Raw genomic sequence first — 22556 nt, forward strand, 5'->3', positions numbered from 1 at the left:
ATTTTATTTTATTTTAAAATTGGTAGTATTATACTTACTACTTCGTACACGTGTACAACGCCACTGAAATATGACACCAAAATCCTGCTAAAACTTCCCACTCCTTCGTCCTTCCACGTTCAATTTCATTTTTCCAGAATTCTTCACTTCTTCTTCACATTCTCTCTTCTAGGGTTTCAGCTCCAAATTTTCTGCGATTTTTCAACTTCAGTATGAATCCCTTCCCTATTTTTACTTCTTATGATGATTATAATTTTCTAAAATTCTATATTTGCTTTTGATCACCCATAATTATGTTTCTTTTTTAAGTGCTTCGTAATTTCCTGCATTTTCATCTGCTTCCTTTCTTTTTGTTGATTATGTGCAATGTGTTTCAATTTCAAGCAATTCCATCTCTGTGTTCTTTCACCATTTTTGATTGTTGCATATTACATGATTTTGCTTTGTTTTTGTTGCTGCAATGCTCTGTAATTTTTTGCATTTTTTTTAAGTGTTATGATCAATTTCGCCTTTTTATAAAATATGAATAATTTATTTGTTCAAGAATTTTTTTGTTCCTGTTTTTTCTCATCATTTAATAGTCTAGGGTTTATCTTTGATTTAATCTAATTGTCAGTATAATAAGTTGAGGGTTCGAAAATGTGAACTATTGGTTCTAATTACTAAAATTATGAAAGATCATAATCAGTGATTATGTTGTTAGAAAAGAAATTGATAATTGAATCAAAGATCCCTAAAAGTATGAGCCTTATTTGATAATTAAATCAAATTTGGTTGCTAATGTATTGCAGAACCCTTAAATGTTAGGATTTATTGATTTAGTTATGAAGTCAAATTTGGCGCAGGGACGGGCCTGCTTGAAGTAGACAGTGGAGCTTATATATATTTTGACTTGTGCAGTCATTTTGGATTACTTGATGGAATCTTCGGATGAAGAGGGTGAGATTTTCCCAGAGAGTGTGACTGATTATCAATTCATAAACCAGGAAAATGAACTTGTTTCATTTACATTTTTGCCCCTTCTTTGGCCCAAGGAAAAGCCTGTTGATACTGTGAATCTCCAGATGTTCTTAACTGGTGTTTCTGATGATGGCCTCAGAAAGGTTTTTAAACAAGTTGTAGCGTGGAGATACGAGCTTTCCTATGTACAGCCTGAGATTTCGGTTTTTTGCAAGGGTGACTTTTGGGTAAAACTTCTGAAGCCAAAAAAGCTGTTTGAGCCTACAATTAGGTCACTACTAATCACGGTCCATTGCCTTCATTTTGTTAAACATAATGTAGAGGCTACTGAAAACTCTATATGGTGCCACTTGTCAAAAGTGTTCAGGTTTGTGGGATTTCTTTGGTTTTATAGCTTTCTTTTTGCAACATGTATTCATTATATCCATTGTGTTCATTATCATGTATTCCCAAGAAATAATATTTATCGCCATGTATTGCAGCACGTATGAGGTTGCCCCTTCAGAAGACGACTGTATGAATCATATTTCACTAATAAGATTTGCCTCCGAACGTGATAAGACCTTATTGGATAATGAGGTATACTTCATCTGAATCTTATTTTAGTATATGCTGAGTTGCTTGCATGTTCAATATCAAGTGACTTTGGATTTGTGTGTATAAGTTGTGCCATTAGATTAAGTGATTGTCTTTTAAAAGCTTTTGTAATTAGATATAGGCCATGCTTGGATTGGGGGTAATAAATAAAGGGGATATTAAAAGTCAAGCTTTGAAAAACATAAGTTTAGAGGTGGTGTTGTAGGGAGATAAGGTGTTTGTAAATGAAGTAAGGTATTTGTGGCATGAGGAAAAGAGAGAGGTGGAGGAATCATTAACCTCATAATGAGGATAATAATTACCCACCCTCCCCCTAGTGTAACCATTACCCCCAAAATGAAAGTAATAGTTCCTCTATCTTCACGTATCACCACACCACCATTACATAAAACTCCTTGTAATCACTCTATCACCTTTTCCTCCTCCCTTATATTTACATTCATTTTGTTTTGTTTGACTTTTATTACCCTAGTAACACATTACTCTCAATCTAATTAGTGCTTTAGATTTTTTTTAGGTGGTTTATATAATTCTAACCATTGTCATAATGATCAAAAGCCTTATGGGCAGTGTGATAAAAGAATTTTGTATAAGCTCTCGTCCAAGGACAAGTATTTTGGGAAACCAGGTTAAATAGAGTTGCTTTATTTGAATTTCAAAGTTCTTTAAATAAAGAAAATTACTTGTGATGTCTCTTGCTTGTGGACTTGTTTGAGCTTGGCAATTCAGGGTTTTTTAGTCATTATGAAGTTGGTTTTAGCATTTTGAGTAGGGCTGGCAAACAGTTCAGGTCGGGTCAGGTTCGGGTTGACCTGTTTACATAAACGGGTCAACACCCCCAACCCGAACCCGACCTGTTTAATAAACAGGTCAAAAATATGAACCTGAACCCGACCTGAATTTATACGGGTCGACCTGAACCCAACCTGATTTGACCTTTTTTTTTTTTTTTTGGTTAAACCTTAGATTGTTCAACCTGGTAATTCCAAAAACCTTTTGTATAATTTCATTCAATCAATAATTAACACAAATAATTAGACAATTACATTTCCAACCAAAATAGTAGTATAAACTTGGTGATATTACAAGTATGGCTCAAGTCTAAGTAGACTTTCTTCTTTAAATTATCTCAACCATATCTATGTTCATAAACTTCATTCGTTCATCATTTGACTCCTCAAGCTTGTGCATAGAAAAAAAATGCATAATTAGAATTCAAAAGTATACCCGAAGAATGACAATCAACCAGATTTTCAAAAGCAAGGAAGTACTAATTTCAGCAAGCAAAATGTAGAGAAATCACGAGTTCAAATAAACAATCAACATTTTCAACATTTCATAACAAAATTAAATTGCATAACTATAAAAGGAATAAAATTGATGGGTATATTACCTTGACGAAAGAGCGGTGGAAGATTAACGAGCATAGATTGAACAAAATGACATATAATGCGAGGATAATTGACCTTTTAACAAGTGAATTCCCTTTTTTCAAAAAAAAAAAAAAGTGAATTTCATTGAATCTGAAAATCTTGATGATAAATATTGAAACACAAAGAGAGGAGAGAGAATGGGTGAAAGCGGCGTGACAAAGAAAATGTAGTAGTTAGGTTTTACTTTCATACTTTGTTTTAGACTTTGGATAGGTTGGGCTTTGGCCCATATTTGCAAATAAAAGGCCAAATATCATTTAAACTAATTGGGTTAAACGGGTTGGGTTCAGGTTGACCCGACCTGAAACTGACCCAATTAGTTAAACGAGTTAAGGCGGGTTATTTTCGGGTTGGGATTTTCAACCTGAACCTAACCCGTTTATTTTCAGTTCGGGTTCGGGTTGACCCAATTACTTAAACGGATTGAAAATCTCACTCAAAACCCATTTATTTCGGGTTGGGTTCAGGTCGGGTTGTCGGGTTGGGTCAGCTTTTGCCAGCTGGGAATTTCATTGGGAGGGGATAGCAACTTTGAAATCTAGTGCTTATCTTCTCAATAAGTTGTCTTTTAATCTGCAGCAGGTTGATTTCTATATGAAACCCATTTATGGCATCTAATTTGATAAATTTGAGTAGCTTTTTTCGTGTCATACTTATGGATAGAAAGTAAGACTTGATAATCTTTGAAGATGATTATTGTTTTAGTGGGGATTTTCTAAACCAAGGGAAAATTATGCAATGCTAGGAGCCTTGTCACTTCTAGACCATATATAGGAAGAATTGCCAAATCAGTGGAGATGGGTTAATCGTTTTTGTCTCCAATATTTTTTCAAGTAAATAGGGAGATTAGGATTTTAGGAGTAGTTATTATTCTAAAACAACATTTGTTTAAGTGAATTGTTGGGCCAATGAACAAACCACATCTGAGTGGAAGTGTTTTCCCACATACTACCTCCGTTACATATTAGTTGCAACTTTTGCCAAAAAGAGTTGCTACATATTAGTTGCAACTTTCCAAATTTTTCCCTTTATAGTAAATTTTTTTCAATGAAAGTACAAAAACACCCTTACTAAAGATTTCATAAACACAATTAGCTTCCAAAATCAGATTTCATTAAATTTCTAATCTAACTTATTTAACATAATAGTGTTACCCAATTAAATCAACAATCATAAAAAATCGTTCATCTCCCACAAAATAATTAGACCACCACTGCACCACCTTTACCGTTGTCGTTGCTACATCTAACCACCACCTTCAACGAACCTCGTCAATACTCATCACCACTGTCAAACTCGTCGCCTCCGACTTCTCCTGTGGTGTTCCGTTTTCTCTCTCTTCTTTTTTTTTTTTTTGAAAAACAATTGTTTAGATCTACTGATTTACGGGGTGGGTAGGATATTTTGGGGTGGCTCGAGGCATTTTCTGGGTTGATTAGGGTGAGTGAGGGTGGTTTCGGTGTGGTTCAGGGTCAGTTTTGGGGCGATTTAGGTTGAATGTTGGTGGTTTTTGGGAGTGAGTGGGGGTGGTTCTTCTAGGGTGGTTTGCGGTAAGTGGGTACGGTTTCGAGGTGGTTTGAGTTGAGAAAGGGTAGTGATAAGGTGGTTCGAGCTAAAAGGGAGTGGTTTCGGGGTTGTTTGACCTAAGAAGGGGTGATTTCGGGGTTGTTGAGGTGGAGAGGAGTGGTTTACGATGCTTCGGGTTGAGATTGGGTGGTTTCAGGGCGGTTTGGGTTGAAAAGGGGTGGTTTTAGAGTGGTTTGGGTTAAAAGGGGTCTGAGGTGTGTGTTTTGGGGTGGCTGTTGCTGGCCGACAGTGGTGTGGTGGTTGCTTCTGGCCAACAGTGGTGGGATTGCTGTTGCTGGCCGACAGTTGTGGGATGACTTCTGTTGGCCGTCGGTGGTGGGATGGCTACTGCTGGCCGACGGTGGTGGGGTGGGTGTTGTTGATGGTGGTGGGTAATTTATTAATCATATACACTTTCTCTCTCCTACCTTGCTTAATTACCCCTTCTTTAATTCATTAATCCAATATTATGAAATTTTGTCTTAGAATCCGTGTCAACCTGAAAGTTGCAACTAATATGTAACGGAGGTAGTAGAAAGAGGGTAAAAGTGTTAAAGATGTGTATGGTGTATCCCATTTTGAAGAAAGAAGAAAGTTGTGTCCATTTTATAAGGCCAAGGCATTACTCCTCTCATTGTCATAAGGTTTTGAGGTGGATATCGGTTAGACTTATAAAGTGGACACATAGTGGTGGTTGTGGACCACACTCGTTTGACATAGTATTAGAGCTAAGGTAGGGTTGGGTTGGCATCTAGCCATTATGGACAACTCACATGTACGGGAGTTTTGTGCCCATGAACTAATCCATATGGGTGGAAGTGTTTCCACATTGAAAGTCTGTAAAAGTGTTGGGATGTGTATCCCACATTGAAACAAGATAATTATGTCTACTTTATAAGGCTAAGGGGCTACTCTTGATTGCCACATGGTTTCCATCTTGGGCTTATAAAGTGGACTATGGCGGGTGCGGCCTAGACTGTTTAGCATGAATAGAGCTAGGGCTGTCAAACGTGTCGTGTTCGTGATCGTGTCAATATTAAATGGTTCGAAAAACCCTTGACCTAACCCATTTATTAAACGGGTTGAAAAAAACCCTTGACTCAAACCTAACCCGTTTATTAAACGGGTTACCCGCGTAACCTTTTAACCCACATAATATATAATAAATTAATTAATATTCAACATAGTAATTAAAAAGACATACATCATTAATGATACTACAAGAGCTTAAAGTTACTAATTTTGGCAAAAGATACTACAAGAATAAAAAGCTAGTGGTTTTAGCAACGCAACCAATACTAAGAGTTGTCCCAAGTCCCAACCTTCAAAATGATAACTTCTAAAACATGCATCAGTACTTAATTCCGTGGATTACATATGTGATTAAGTTTGTTTTAACTGTGCTTGCTGCTCCACTTCAAATAACTGAGTACGGGTAAGCCTATCTAGAATCCTCTAAAGTGAAAAAGGGAAATGTAAAAAAGTTAAAAAAAATTATTTGACCGCCAGATTAAACCGCCAAACAATTACCAAAATTTAAGAATAGCGCCAATGCTTTCTACAAAATCAGTACAGTAGAAGTTTAGAATAAAAAATCAGGTATCTTTTACTACTTAATAATCGGGTTAAGTGTGTCGGGTTCGTGTTAACGGGTTGTTGTTCAACCCATTTACATAATCGGGTTATGCGTGTCGGTTTCGGGTTGAAAATTTCAACCCAAACCTAACCCGTTTAATTACGTGTCGGGTTCGTGTCAACCCAATTATTTAAACGGGTCGAGAATTCTTGACCCAAACCCGCTTATTTCGTGTTGGGTTTGTATCGGGTTGTCATGTCGTGTTAGCTTTTGACAGCTGTAGGTAAATAAGCTGCAAGTGGCTCCCGCTCTTGTTGCCGAACAACACGCCGGATATGAGGAAGAACAAGTACGCTCGAGCGTATCTTTATACTGTGGCGTCATCGACGTCCGCAGGCAAGCCCTGGAAAGTATCTCGTAACCAGACCGTCCTCAAGGCGGAGCCCCTAACATCGTTGGGACCCGGCTGCACCCCGAGAACCCGCACAACCAATCCAACAGGATCGACTAGAAATGATCCCGTCACCGCAGTCTCCTGTACTGGAAGGCGCGTCAGTATTGCCACGTCCCGCAATGTCACAGTCGCCTCCCCAACTAGTAGGTGGAAGGAGTGCGTCTCCTGCCTCCATCTCTCCACTAACGCCGTGACAAGGTGTCGGTCGATCTCCCTGAATCCCAAACGATGTACACCGCCAAAGCCAGCGTACGTCACGTACTCAAGACAGCGATCATGGACAACACAGGGGGTCCTGTAGTGCCTCCACTGTAGTGGCTTCGCTACGTCACCCTGAAAACACAGGAGCATTTATAAGTAACAAAAGATAGTACATCAAAGAATCCAAAAACGTTAAAGATGAATCATTACCGTCAGGTTCCATACGTCGACGCTCCGATGGGTGTCCTGTAGTGTCAGAAGGGTCAACAGGTCCGGGTGTCCTATCCCGTACGTCCATGATATCTGTTCATTGAAAACGTTACACACCAAACACTAACACAATATATTGAATACTAATTTCGATTGAAAGGCATAAACAGGCATACAATGTTTAAAGCCATCGATACAAGGACCGAAGGCCCAAAACACTCGTTCAAACACTTCCATGTTGCTGTAGTATACACCATCCACTAAAGCTTTGTGTTTCCATACGACACATGTTCCCGGGTTCGACCGTAGGAGTGCTTGCATGAAGTGGGGAAGTCTGCCATATGAACTCTCCCAATCCCCAAATATCTCAGCTATAGCTTTCTCCTTGGCATACCACGCTCGTCGATACGGGACATCGAAATGAAATTGCTTCGAGATCAGTTCCTGTATGAATTCCACTTTCAACGAAGGATCTTTCCGCACAAAGGACTTCACATACTCGGCTATTACGGACGAATCCAAGTGTGGGTGATCATTAGATAGTACTTCAGTGATACATGTCTCCCGATGCGGGCCTTTGTACGTGACTATGGTAAAACCACGTGAGTGCTCACTCGATTTGGTACCCCGTAGCATCCAACCACATTTCTTCTTGCACCGCAGATGTAGGACACCATCATTCGAGGTCACTGTGGTGTAGAATTGATTCCTCTGAATAGAATACATCTTCACCATTTCTTGAAGCAAGCAGTTTCTTGCTCTCAAAATACATTCCCTTCTCAAATTCTCCCCCGGGAACAAAAGAGGTGTGGCTACCCGATTCGGCCCAATACTGATCAACTTCATAGTTCTCGGGTACCTCACTGAACCAAGGTATGGGAGTTCTAACCAACGGCTGACCATCTTCCACCTGTGTAGGTTCATCATCCCCCTCTCCGTTCTCGTCCTCATCATCCATTTCCGCATACACATCATACACCGACAATTCATTATTCACAACATCATCAAAATGATTTGGCTCTTCTCGAAACGGTGAACCATCATCACCTTGCATAGGAGAGTAGCTATGCAATTGCATCGGCGAAGATGCCACGGTGTTCGATGACGACGGAGCAGGCTGGCCGAACACTGTCACGCGTCCCCCCGCATGTACTGGTGAAGCTATATGAGAACTAAAAGGCAAGTGAAATTGGTCGTCCTGCATCATTCGAGTGAAAGAACCCATCCCATATGCATTCGATGGAATGTGGTTTGCGGGCTCTTGGAAGGACGCAGTGTTGTTATCAGAGACATATGTAGCTTGCTTCTGCCCGAGTACTTTGTTGGGTACATATAGGCACTGTTTCTACATATATCTCATTGGGAAAACCCTTCATTCCTACCATGCTCCTCAAACCTTTCAAATGTCTGTTCGTAGAGACAGGTAACACTTGCACCCCATGACCAGTATCACACCTCATTTTAAGGTTCAGTTCAACAGTCATAGGGTTTGAACCAATACAACTGTGAACCTCATTCATCACAGTCACAGTCATGTTCAGTTCAAGTGTTATAAGGTCCATATTCCCTCCACTGTACTCCACATTTGATCCATTACACAAAATTTCACCTCCCCATCGACATAACGCTACATTTTGTCCAGCCATATTCTACATAACAAACAAAACACATTTTACGTAAAGCCGTTAAATCATCCCTAAATCACCACAATCAAACAAAAAATTTTTATATACTCTACAAATTAACTACTAAGAACCCCTAAATCACCATTATTACACAACAATGTAGGTAATTACAATTGTTCAAAACCTAATAATTATCAACCATTGTCAACAATTTTCAACAAAACCAACAACAACAATTCAACATTATCCAAACTATTATCAACACTAACAATATCAACACTACCATTATCAACACTAACAATTCAACAATTACCAACACTAATAATTCAACAATACCAACACTAACAATTCAATATTTTTAACACTAACAACTCAACCTCATCAACATTTTAACCCAATTCCAAAAAAATTAGAAATCACCAACATAAACCCTAGAATTTAAAACACAAAGAAAGTTGAATGAATACCTATTTCAGGGTGAGGGGAGTGTATAGTGGGCTACACGGAGGGCGGCGGTGGAGGTGACGGCGGGCGACGGTGGAGGTGGCGGCGCCGGCGGCGGTCTACACGGAGGAGCTCAAGTATGAGAGAGAGGGGGATTAAGTTAGAGTTTGGGAAAGAAGGGGTTTGAGAATGAAGGAGGAGGAAATGAAATGAAATACGCTGTTGGAGGGAAAAAAAAAACGACAGAAACGCTGTCTCAGACAGCGTTTCATTAATAACCTTAAACGCTGTCTGAGACAGCGTTTATAGTTCCTGAGTTAAACGCTGTCTGAGACAGCGTTTATAGTTCCAGAGTTAAACGCTGTCTGGACAGCATCTTTGGTATAACTGTTTTTTTTTTTAAAACATTTTTATAAATAAAAGGCAATTACAAAAATTTTAAAAAAAAAGGTCAACAACAAAGACGTTGTCCAGACAGCGTTTTTAGGTTGATTTTTTTTTTAAAAAAAAACCAGGCATAAAACGCTGACCGAGACAGCGTTTTAGCCTGGAAGCTTAGTTTGGTAAATACTTTTGCCACGCAACCATTTTGGTTAATATTTGCCAAAATTGGCTCACTTTGGAAAAACGTCCCAAAGACCCACTGTAGCGCAGGATTGCTTTGCCAACTCCCAATATGGAAGTTTTGGACTGTTAATGAACTTTCCTTTCAGTAATCATGTTTGTGCATATTGTTACCGGGATACTAGTATTTGTTAATGGACTATAGGCCAAAATGACATTTGATGTGTAGATGCTACGGTAAATCTCTGATATAACCTTTTGCTTATTTTGGGAATCAAAAGTATTCAATGTAAATGAAAAATCTGTTTAATAACAACCAACAATAATATAAACTTGGAGTGAAGTTTTGACTTTGGGGATGGGTTTGTGTTATTGTTGCTTTGTACCCTTACCATATGGAAACTTTGGGCAAAAACTGATGGGTAAAGTGGGGATGTGAATATCAAATATTTTTTCACATGCAGGTAATTACGGGCTACGCTTTTTATGCCAGCTTGCTGCCTGTGTCTTACCCATTTATCGTGATTTATATATTGCTGAAATCGCCTTGTAAAGGTGATGATAAAATGAATGTTTAAAAACTTTTCTACTGCATGAAATTTTGTAGCATCCCCTTCTTTTGCTTGAAACAACTTTATTTGATTTATATTTCACTTTTTTTTTTTTTTTTTTTTTTTTACATTTCAGATTTTAGTATACTAGAATGAATAAGTGTGGTAATGACTTCAACTAACTTGCAAGTTGCAATTGTGCATCTGTAGCATTCCATCTACAATGGATAGTGTGTAAGTTTCTATGTTATAAATTGAGATGGACATTGTGAAAATCACCCTTGCATCTTAATCTCTTGCCATATTGCTCTAGGTTTACACCAACTTGCTCCTGATTATTAGGCTGGCATTCTGCTCGCTGACTTATTAATCTGCATGCACCTTCATTTCCTTTGGCAAGTGTAAGATGATGGCTTAAGGGATTAAGGCTTTGTACTCTTTACCTAAAAATGTGTTTTGAACAGAATTTTTAAATTCTGATCTGGTCTGTTATCTGAATTGTTTTGGTTTGGTCTGATTTTCCTGAACTTTGACCTTAGTTGTATGTGAATGTATAAGAACATCATTATCAATTGGGATATTGTTAGATTCGTCTCAATGTGTATTTTTCAAAAAATCTTATTTATATAATTTTTGCAAGTATGTAATTAAAGGTATATGACAATATGCAAATGGAAATACAAAGTTTTGGTTTGATCTGAATTTTGTAAGACTAGTTTGGTTTAGTCTGATTTTAACAGAGTAATAAATAAGGCGAAAGGAACAATGTCTAAATGGGATTGATTTCAAGTAAACTATTTTATGCTAATTGAAGCACATATATTGGCTATATGGTTGCAGAAAAGGCTTAATGTGTATCTTGCACCTTTTATACATGGCATGTCCTATTCATCCTATGGACGACACTTCACGAAACCGGATAAGCTTCAAGAGGCAAGTTCTTCTATTACCAGAGTAGAAAACTCTTTTATGATGATTCTTCTACTTTAACTTTCACAAACAACTGAATATAGGTGAACTAATTGCTATTTTACTGCAAATGTCATGATTGAAGGAATAATACTGATTTTGTGTATAATTTTGTGAGAAATTTATTAGGGAATGTTATAAATTTTGTGTATAAATTTTATGAGATTTTTTTTTTTAATTTTATTTTTTTAAAACTGTTACATTAATTACTTAATGAACTTGTACAAGATGTGTTATAAATATGCTTTACTGCAGTAGTGCATTATTCTGGAAGCACATTGACCAAATTAGAATATATGACTACTATGACTTTGATAATTTTGGGAAACTGTGGAAAGTCTGGAAACAGTTTATAGGGCCTTCCTTGATTGTGTTTTTACCTTTTAAATGAAAAGATTATAGTATTGCTACGATTGTTTTCTTGTAGAACTTGTGTTTTTGTTACTACTACTAGATTTTTAGAAAGCTTGCTACTGATGAGACCCAAGAAGCTTCAAGAGTTCCTAGAAGTGGAAGGGTTTATCAGCACAAGTTATAATTAAGTTCCTTCTAATGAGCCATTTGAGATCTTAAATACATTGGGCTTTGGATTGTAATCTCTTGGGAAGTTTGGATCAAGGCTTAGAGAGGCATGTGAGCTTGCAATTGTGAGCTTTCATCTGTTGTTATTGTTTTCTTTTGATTATTTGCTAACATGGTTTTATCATGTATCTTAAATTATGGGTTGTACATTTTGGCCTTTCTTTTAGTTAGCCTTTTTAATCTGTAGTTGGCGTGTGGCCTTGCGCTTGTGAGCTTTAAGTCCTTAGGTTTCTTAGTCTTTTGAGCTCATAGGGATTGCATGTTTTTTATTTTTATTTTTTTAATAAATACTTACTGCTACACCCAGTTGAAGGGTGGATGTCTATGAATATTTTCAGTTGCTTAAGATTGTTTTCTGAACTTTCTTTCTTTGGTAAGATCAGCTTGACAATTAAAGTCGTTGCCTTGTTGTATCACTTAGATCCACATCAGCTACAGTGTTACGTTGAAATGTTATCCTTATTAATGAACAATTTTGAGGTAGAAACTTATGGTTCGTATGTTTTTGATTTTCTGAAATCATGGAAATAATTTGTGTGCGTGTGTGTGTTTGTGAGGACGGTGGTGTCTGATGGTAGCTGCTAAAAAGAGGTTGCGTCTGGGTCTCAAGTGTTCTTGCATGTGGTCACATGGTCTTAGTGTGTTTTGAGTCTTTTGACTGACGCGTGTTCATGTACATGTGGCGACAAGGGCATAAACTGAGTGCTGAAAGGGATTTTGTGAACACATGGCAACACAAGCAAGTGTTGAGTTAATTTTCTATTGGTGAAAAGAGCGGAGATGAGGGTCGTGAAGGCGAGCATGTCAAGGAAGGCACAAGTCGACAACAAATACTTATTTATTTTAGGACTCTTGGGAAATCTGGGGGTGTTTGCTTTAAACAAGTGGCGAAGTCTGGCAATACATAATCTATAAAGGTCTACAATGCAACACAAATAATTAAGCAACACTACTTTGAGTAGGAAGCTTATTCACTGCTCCCTAAAGAACTTTTTGGACTTACATTGCTTTCCTTGTGAACAATGAATTGATATAATTATGACAAGGTAATCTAAGGCCTAGGAAAATTATATGATAGTCTAGGAAAGCACTTGAAATATCTAAAGGAGGTGGGATTTTAACAATTTGGCAACATTTAACAATTTTATAACACATTGTTCTCTGCGTTCGCGATGGACAACATAGAAGTGTAGTGAGTGGCATGAGGTTAAATAGAGTTTGTGTTTTAGCAGCTTCACCTTTGTGCTGTTCGAATATATCTCATGAATTTCTTTATTCTTTTTACATTAAAACTGCTTCTGAAACCATTAGCTTAACCTCAGCAGGTTTTTTGTGAGAAAATAGCTCGTAAAGTTTCCTCTCTTGTCATTCTAAAAAAATTCCTTGATTTTTTCATGTCAGTTGTTTGTATCTTGGTTCACCTTTTGTGTATATTTATTCTGGCTGCAGTGGTTTATATGCTGTCATTGGACTTAACAAACATTAACTTCATACACTGCACTAACTTAAGCTGTTGATGTGACATCATGGCTATGATGTACACACGTGTACAAATATATTACAACTGCTTTAATTGGCTAGCCATGATGATATTTGAATTAATTTTCTTTCCAGATCACACCACACTGTTGTAAAGTGCCTTTTGTGAAGGCTGTTTTAATGTTAGACTTTGGTGGGTTCAGTCTTCAGGTGTATAAAATATAATGTGGCTGTTATAGCATTGTTTTGACAGATGGTTTCCTTAAGATCCTTGACCCCTTATATAACTTAAGACCAAAGTCTTCACTGCAAAGTACATGTTGAGGGCTTACTGTTTTCCTGTCCTTGTTAGATTGATTCCTGTTTATACTACCCATATAGCTGCATATTCATGAGCATAGTCTTTTATAACGATGATGGCAATCTGTGTGTAGGGGAGTGGTTAACGTATTTGAAATAAAACATGAGGTTTGGAGTATTAAGTTTATGCACTATCTGTTGTGCTCATTTGAAATTGGGGAGAAATCCATGCAGGGCTCCCCTTGATCTTTTACTGCTGGAACCTACAAATGTTATCATTGATGCCTGATTTCTGATTAGCACATCTTTTGCTCCCTTGCAGTTTCCATGTGGTTGTTAATGGTATTGTAAATCACATAAAAGCATCCCTCCCACCACCCCTCCTCCTCCCTGTACCAAAAATAAATAAAAAAAAATCCAAAATCCCTTACTCATAATCATTTTTTTTAATTACTTTTCCAGATTGTTGAAAGGCTACATTGGTATGTCCAAGACGGTGATATGGTGAGAATACTTTCCTTAATCTCACCTTCTTTATTTAGTACTCAAGTTCCAAGCACTGAAAAAATCTACAAAAAAAAAAAAATGTAGCAGCACCTCTTGTGTATATATGCGGTGTCAATATTGCGAAGAGGGTTAAAAGTCAAAGCAAAGCTAGTTGAGGCAACATTATAGCAGTCTAGCTAGTCAGATGGTAGATCCTAATATGATTATTGGTATCATCACTGAGTTGCTGATGTAATTTGAATTGCCTATGGTGTTGTAGATAGTGGACTTCTGCTGTGGTGCTAATGAATTCAGCTGTTTGATGAAAAAGAAGCTGGTTGATGTTGGGAAGAAGTGCTATTTCAAAAATTTCGATCTCTTTCCATCAAAGGTGGGGAATCATTACCATTACTTATAAATTAATAATTGGCATCTTGATACTGTTGGTATTTGGTACTTTGACCATTGTCATTAGTTCCAGTCTTGACTAGCTAGACATAGTTACCAAGACACTGCTTTTCTGGTACATAATATGATATCATAGAAAGTCCACAAACCACCACTCTCTCACATAATCTGCACATTTGGTAATAGTACAGCTGCTCATAATACTAGATTAAACATGTCAGCCGTCCTATGACTCATATCACCCCCATTTACTATTTATGGCTTGCCTGGGAGGAATAATAAAATCAGCATTTTGTATCCAGTGTAGAAGCCTCCATATGTATAATTGTTTAGTAGATGCTAGCATGCTGCTAGCCTGCTTGTATAAATGGCTTAAATTGTTGCTTGGAATGTGCCTAGCTCCAAAAGCCTTAGTAATTGTAATTTATCATAGAATTAATGAAATTGAAAGAGAAATGTCTCTATGAAGTGAAATAAAGGAAAATTGTCCATGTCAGACCTTTGAGTGGTTGAATAGTATGATACTGATAAGATAATGAGAACTGTCTCGATTCCCCTCTCCCTAGGATTTGGATTTAAGACCAGAATTCTATGGTGTTGATTAAATTCCAGTGGTAAAGCCATTATTAGGAAGGTTGGACTAATTGACAATGCTTTGTTATATGGGTTGTTGAAATTTTTTAACCGTGGCTTATTTCTTAAGGTTTAATCAATCATGGGCTTTGTTTGTAAGCTGGAAAATCTGGTAAGAATGAGAATATCATTGGCTGGGTCTTGTATATATTGTGTTAGATATTAATTAAGAATGAGATCAGCTGTTTCTTTGTTTTCTTTGTTCTACTAGGTTACCTGGTTTAGGAAACAGAATGCACATAAGATTTATTCGCTCTGTTCTTGATCCAGAGGCCATTTTTATTTTTCTGTCAGTACTATGCATGATTAAAATTGTAATATGGGATACTGTTTTGTGTTGACTTGTTATTCAACGTACTGCAGAATGATTTCAATTTTGAACGAAGGGATTGGTTTAGTGTTCAATCTGGAGAACTGGCAGAAGGCTCTCGACTGGTGAAATGCCTGGCTCAGACTTGATATTATTTACTTTTTCATTGTTCATTGAACTTGTGCCTTTATTCTTTTTCTGTTGGCTAGATAATGGGGCTGAATCCTCCTTTCGGAGTTAAGGCATCACTGGCTAACCAGTTCATCAATAAGGCTCTTCAATTTAACCCAAAGCTTCTCATTTTTATTGTCCCACCAGAAACTCGGAGGTATGGGCATGCGTTTTCTTGTTACTGAATCTCTTCTTTACTCCATTTTTTCCCCTGTCAAAGTAAATTGTCATTGTAGGCTTGATTCTGGGAAAGGCCCGACCCGCACAAGGTATGATTTGATATGGGAGGATTCATATCTACTCTCTGGCGAGGTATGTGGTTTGAAGTAGTCTAATTTCTTTCCTTATTTCATTATTAGATCTGACTTTTGAGGTATGTGGTATGCAATTGATTTGTTTGCTGTCAGGCATTCTACCTTCCTGGATCTTGTGATACTCGTGAAAAGCAACTATCACAATGGAACAATGTTACTCCTCCCCTTTATCTCTGGAGCCATCCTGACTGGACTAGAAAGCACAGGGAAATTGCCTACAGGTGCGGACACTCTCAGATTTCTGGTCAAATACCATGCTCTCGCCCACCTACTTGGAACTATATACTCGAAGAGCAGCAAGATTGTTACGGTGATTTCTCCCATCTGATGAATATGTATGGTGATCTTCCCCGCATGTTAGATGATGTTCCGGAACATAATCATAACCCAATGGTAACAAATGTGGCAGGACAGCTGGAAGCCAATGTGTGCGTTACTCCTGTTGACAATCTGGAGGACATGGATATCTCTCCCACCAATTCTCCAAGTTACTTTATCTCTTGACTCGCTGACTTGTAAATTCCTTAGATCCTTGTAAAAAAAAGTTGGCGAAAATGTCATATTTATCGAACTGCTATATAAGCTGTGAAGTCTGTCAACTCTGCTAACTATGCACACTTATACCCTATTTTGCGATCAATATTCATTGTGTATAGCCACGGCAATTTTGTAAAGCTAAAGTTGTCTTTTCAAGTATATCAAGCATCTTGGTTACTTGCTACGTAAAAACACACGATTTTCTTTTAATCATCATTTGACAAACTAGAGAACTGGATTTGAAGTGGTTGAACAAAAACTGTTTCCATCTTGTTTCCCTATGTCTTTGCTGCTCTTAGTGAGAAATGAACAAGCCAATAAGGGGCATATATTAGAAGCAGCCCTCTTTAGGGATTTAATTAGTTTTTTTTGTTACATTCTGTTAATTTACAAAATATGTAACTACAATTCTGCAGAAAATGTACTCGGTATATTACAAACATCAAAATGCCTCCGGTCATAGTTGCACTTGCAGTTATGCCTGGGGCATGTACAATTACACTTTAGGTCTACAGGCTAACTGGATAGTTAACTTGCATCGTTAAGGGAATTCAGCCGTCTAAATCTCTGATCAAGTTCTTTCATGACAGCAGGTTCCTGCTTTTTCCTCTGCTTTGATATTATGTTGGTCATAGAACCAATTTTATCAAAAGCCACCTGCACAAAGTAGCCCAGTAATCAGGATCCAAAATTTTGAATGGAGATGATTGCAGATTAATTGACAGCTCACTCCAGGATGAACAAGTGACTAATTTGCATGGACTCTTGTACTCGAGTCAAGAAAGTGTCATCCCTATTTTATGTAAGATTTCCCTGTTATCTTTTGGTCCCAAATGAGTGGCAATGCATATGTTGGAGTGTTGAAGATCCAACACAGGTTAAGGTAAAATGAGGAATCTAAGTAGCATAGTATTTTAAGCTAAAAACTGATATGGCCAACTCCAAAAAGCAAATTCAGTATGAACTTCAGCTTACCGTCAATAAATCATCAGGGTCAAACATGTGGTGAGTAGTTTTATGCAATATGCTTATTACATCACCAACATGATGGCTCAGAAGCAACTCATCCTCTTTCATCTGCAAGTAAATAGTATACTGTATAAGAATCTGTTCATCATATCGTCGCAAACTCACTCTAACCATGTCTAATTCATAGAGATTTGACCTACAAACAAAAATTGGAAGACTAAGATATTAATAGCACAGAGGATAAGTAAAGACTCACCTTAAATATAGCCAAAGCTACGTGGAACAAAACTTTAGCTCCCTCGTAAAATAGAACATCCCACACCCGCATAGTTGTCTGTGGAATGGACTCCAGAAGAGTAGCAGTTATGAGGGGGAACAAACTTTAAATATTGAAAAACAGATAGACAAGATAAAATTATTTGATCAAACCTCTGAAGGTAAGCTTTTTGAAAAGAGGCACAAGAACCATTCAGTGGCAACAAGGGAGACATCAAATTCTAAGGCTTCCAAATGAGTAGCTATCCTGCAGTTTTTTGTTTCAAATTTTTTTATGAAAACAATCAAAACAGTTGATATCATAGGGCAATCAATTTCTAATGGAAATACAATAGTACCTCGGATACTTTTGAGTGAGTAAATCCTGAAATACTCTTTGCTCAACATGGCACCCAGATAAGTTATTTGAATAACAGTCACTGACTAACACATTTTCCAACAGGACAGCTAGCATCCAAAAGGCATCTTCCTCTGTTTTCATAACGAGTAATAGTAATGCTGCAACATAGTTCAAACCCTGAAACACCAATTGAACTAGGTTAATATGTGGAGCAGGAGTACGGTTCTACAAGTACAAGACACCTTTCTGTCATATAAAGGAGTGGAGGGAGTAGAAATGAATGTTGTATGTTTATGACAATTAATACAATAATACAAACAATATTAAAATCAGCATCAATGCTTCAATTGAAGAATCATGACGATTGATACAATCATACAAACAATATTAAAATCAGCCTAAATTCTTCAATTGAAGAATCATTGAATGATACGAAAATGAGAGAAACATGAAGTGTACCAGCACTAATAATGTCAATTCCCTTATTTTGCAACATTAAATGAGATAATAGAATCACCTGACAGTAACCAACATAAGAATCACGAAAAGAGTACCCAACAAGAACACGCCGGAGTGCTGCATGGCCCTCAGGTGTATCCAACCAAGGGTGGCCAGGAAAAGTCCGAGGCAAGTCCTGCAAATATATAGGAGACTTCATGAATTCTGCAAAAGTATTTACACATATTCCAACATATACTCAAATCAAAATGCATAGCCACATTTCCCATTTTCCTGCCATGGACGATGGACATATATATGGCCAAGGAGATATTAAATATAAAAAATTAAATTGCTATACTAATTCATTCGCCGTTATGCAATGAATTTGTAATGTGTGCATACAGGAAAGCTGTCAACCCAGTTACTAGCCACACTATTTGGCTCTGCACTTTAAGTTCATATTGTCCCTTATTAGAGGGAGTGAACAACATATATGTATGAAATCACAATTGTAAAATGATGTTACTAATTTTCTCTAAAATTACACCACCATATTTACAAACTACTAGTACATGATTTGCACGCATTTGGAGGATTAAAAGGGTTCACAAGGATAACCGTTCCCTTGTCTTTCACTTCTATATCAGTTGAATTGCTCTGACAGAACTGCAAGACTGCAACTATAGTAAAAGCGATATCAACAAAAATCCACTGAGCTCCAAATTTGAGATCTGTAGGCAAATTACTAAAGTGATAGCGTGATGCCATAAACATGACTATCAAATTCTATCTATAGCTTCACCAAGCTAGAACTCATACAAAACCTCATGACCACCAACTATGACAGGAATGCCTCACCACATTGGAATGCCACTACCCCTTCCATGGCTCATCACACATAACTAGGGTGAAGATACATCATCACACAAATCTTACCAAATGAATGCTATGCATCATGGCATCAATTACCATGAAGTACACACAAAAGAGAAAGGAGATGGATTGGTCCATGTCTTCTTTGACAAAGTGCAAAACAAAGAAACCTCGATAAGGCAAATTCTACAGTTAACCTATTATACCGTACAAAGAAATCACATGTTCTCATCCAGCAACTAGTCCATTAATTTGATGACGATTGTAAATTAAAAATAAGAAAACCTTACTAAAAGAATCAGCTATGAACAATGCATAATGCTTAAAAAAGTTAAATACACATATTAACATCAAAATCAAAATCAAAGTCAACAGAAAACAACACATTTTGATTACAATGTACAGAAAATAAATCCACCCTGCAAATAAACAATAACAATAAAAAATCCAACTGTAAGACTGATCAACACAGCCCAAAAAGAACCAATTCAACTCACATGATCAATCTGTTTGGTAGCGGCCGTGGCCTTGCCCTCGGTCGCCTTAATAAGATCATCATAATAACTCTCAGGCACGGTCGATTTCTTCTTAGCAGCACCAGATAATGCAAACCAGATCTTAGGCCTCAAAACAGGTGGAATCCCTTTCCTAATCAACCTTTTCAAAGTGATTGCATTAGCTAAAGCTGATAATTTAAGGGATGCTTTTAGGGTTGATGAGACTTGAGTATGAAGGTACCAATTAGCACCTTTGCTAGCTTCCAATGCCCACCAAACCCTTCCTTGTTCCCTCACTTTTTCTCTCACCTCATTCAACACATTCACATCATCAACATTCCCTTCAACTGAAAACCCATAAATATCTTGAAATTTTACTGTCAAATTTGCCCTCCTTGTATGAAGACTAGGCCTATAATTGATTATTTGTGCCTGGTACTCAAATGACATATTTCTTTTGCTTTCTGTAGCATACATTTTTTTTTTCTTTCTGGGGTTTTCTGAATTGATCAAAGATGTTCAAATTCAAGGATACAAATGTTTAGATTTGATAAAAGGGTTCAAATTTTGAGCTAAAATGCTTGAATTTCCAATACCCAGATAAGAAAAAACCCCTAAACTTGGTCCCTTAAAACTTGATAAAAATTCAAAATTGAAGAAGAATGTTCCTAGAAGATCTAATCACACACAAAAATGGGCAAAATTCAATCTAACAACAGATAAATTGACCCCAAAAAATAAATTTACTGTACAATTCTTTCCTTTTTATCCACAATTTCAAATGATTGGATATGAAATGAACAGCCTTCTAACAACAACAAAACAAATAAAGACAAACAAAATCAGCAATAAATATCAACAACAAAATAAAGGAAATTTATTCAAAATAATCCCAAGAAAATGGGGAATTCATTAAGGGTAATTAAAAAAAGATGATAATAGAACTAAACAAGGAAAAAAGGTGGGATTTTTATTAATTTTTTTTCCTTGTGTAATCTAGAAAATTGAGAGGAAAAAGAGCAAAATGGGGGTAATAATAAGAGGAAGAGGATAATCTGCGAAGTATGCGGGGAATTGAGAGGAGAGAGAAAGAGAGGTGAGGAGTACACGACGGAGATTCAGCTTCGATCTTTCTTGACAACCACCCTTGTTAGAGGAGCCTTCAGCTCACTACTTTTTTTCCTTTTTTTTTTTTTTTTGAGATAAATTATGATAATTTTTTATTAAAATTTATGTTAGGACAAGAATTTCAAACGTTGAGATTTGAGAAAGCTTGAATTTTTTGGTGGGGGAGCTATTTGATGACATCATTAGTATTTTTGAAATGAGGACTAATTATAATTTTTAACAGGATACAAAATATATGATTTTAATGAGATTTGGCCAAAACATAATTATGTTTAAGTTTTACTAGTAAGGTAAATGATTTTCTTAAGCCAATGTCACAATTTATGTGTTATTTTACTGTTTTTTTATATGACTTTTGTGCAACTAAGGGTCTGTTCCCATACGTTTATTTTCAGTTCAACTGAGCTTAGTTCAGCTCAGCTCATAATTTCCATCTCTTATAAAATATTCAGTTCAGTTCAGCTGAGTTCAGTCAATGTGAACAGGCCCTAAGGATGGTGGCTATTGTATGAATTAGGTTAGTCTTTAACATAAGCTGAAACAATGTCGGTTCTTAACTTGATTTGGATCGGTTAAAACTACTTTTTTTAAAAAAAATAAAAAAATAAAAAATAAATAAAAGCTCTTAAGCGGTATGAATATAAGCCAATTTGAACCAAGTTGGCGAATAGCAAGTTCAACCTATGACTCCACCCAATTAGCCAATTAGGTGGATCAAATTGATTGCTTCCAAGTCAGAGTTGCTTCAAGCTCTGCCAGCTAGTAAACATGGGGTAGGCTAAATTAATCCACCTCAATGGCCACCTCTACATACAAGTAGTATACAACTTATATAAGCAATAAATTAAATGTTTTCATCATTTAACATTAGATATTTCATGAAATTCTCATCAACTAATGTAATAACTTGAATCTCTTATAACTCTAATAATGCTTATTGGTATTAGATTGTGCTTAGATGATATCACTAGTAGGCTAGTAGCCAGTAAAGTACTTCTCACATGAAATATAAGTTGTGTTGGTATCAACACAATTTTTTGTTGATATTTAAACGATGTCATTTAATATACTTTATACCAACGTAACGAGTATTATTAGTGTCATTGAAAACTTAAATTATTAGAGGATGTGAATTTCAAAAATTTCACCATCAAGGTGATTGTGTTGTTGAGATGAGTTAGTTCAATTATTTTAGGAAATTTAATTTACCCCCCTTTTTTTACTCCGTAATTTATTTTGTATTTTTTATGTTAGCTAAGAGGCTTAGACTAAAACTCATAAATAATTTTTTTTTTTAAAAAAGCATAATCCTATCCATAGCAATCTTCATAGCAATATGTAACATGTAAGGATGAGAAAGGGTTTTTTTTTTTTATTAGTCGTTAGTTTAGAGCATATATATTGCACATGTCTAAAAAACAAGATCAAATCTCATGTTATAATTTTTATGAAAAAAGACATATTACATACCTCTTAATTATTTACGTTGGCCTACAAGACAATGAACTTGTAGTGTACCTACCAAAAAAAATATTCTTAAAAATAATAATGGTTTTTTTTTTTTTTTTTTTTTACTAATATATTTAAAGTAGTACTTATTCTATAGTCTATACCAAAACAATCAATAAATTACGAAAAATTTCATTCTACACATGACATAAT

The 22556-nt window shown here is 36.5% G+C and overlaps 2 protein-coding genes across 5 annotated transcripts; one reads left to right on the top strand and one right to left on the bottom strand.

Annotated features, from left to right (window-relative positions):
* Positions 1-16564, top strand: LOC110701929 (protein ENHANCED DOWNY MILDEW 2-like). 4 transcript variants are annotated; one of them, XM_021879537.1, is made up of 10 exons: positions 1-210; positions 831-1327; positions 1443-1539; positions 11022-11114; positions 13974-14015; positions 14278-14388; positions 15402-15473; positions 15558-15676; positions 15756-15831; positions 15927-16564. In XM_021879537.1, the coding sequence occupies exons 2-10, from the start codon at positions 918-920 to the stop codon at positions 16335-16337; spliced, it is 1431 nt and encodes a 476-aa protein (XP_021735229.1). In that variant the 5' UTR covers positions 1-210; positions 831-917; the 3' UTR covers positions 16338-16564. The 4 variants fall into 4 exon arrangements, with proteins under 4 accessions (XP_021735229.1, XP_021735228.1, XP_021735227.1 ...); XM_021879536.1 differs by having other exon boundaries at positions 2-210; positions 846-1327; XM_021879535.1 differs by having other exon boundaries at positions 8-210; positions 901-1327.
* Positions 16565-16676: 112 nt separating this feature from the next.
* Positions 16677-21139, bottom strand: LOC110701930 (TBC1 domain family member 2A-like). The gene is made up of 7 exons (XM_021879540.1): positions 19767-21139; positions 18473-18589; positions 17954-18132; positions 17769-17862; positions 17596-17673; positions 17346-17447; positions 16677-17027 (listed from the first exon to the last, which is right to left on the bottom strand). The coding sequence occupies exons 1-7, from the start codon at positions 20241-20243 to the stop codon at positions 16899-16901; spliced, it is 1176 nt and encodes a 391-aa protein (XP_021735232.1). The 5' UTR covers positions 20244-21139; the 3' UTR covers positions 16677-16898.
* Between the last annotated feature and the right edge of the window lie 1417 nt (positions 21140-22556).

Source organism: Chenopodium quinoa, unplaced genomic scaffold, assembly GCF_001683475.1.
Source record: "Chenopodium quinoa cultivar QQ74 unplaced genomic scaffold, ASM168347v1, whole genome shotgun sequence".
NCBI lineage: Eukaryota > Viridiplantae > Streptophyta > Magnoliopsida > Caryophyllales > Amaranthaceae > Chenopodium > Chenopodium quinoa.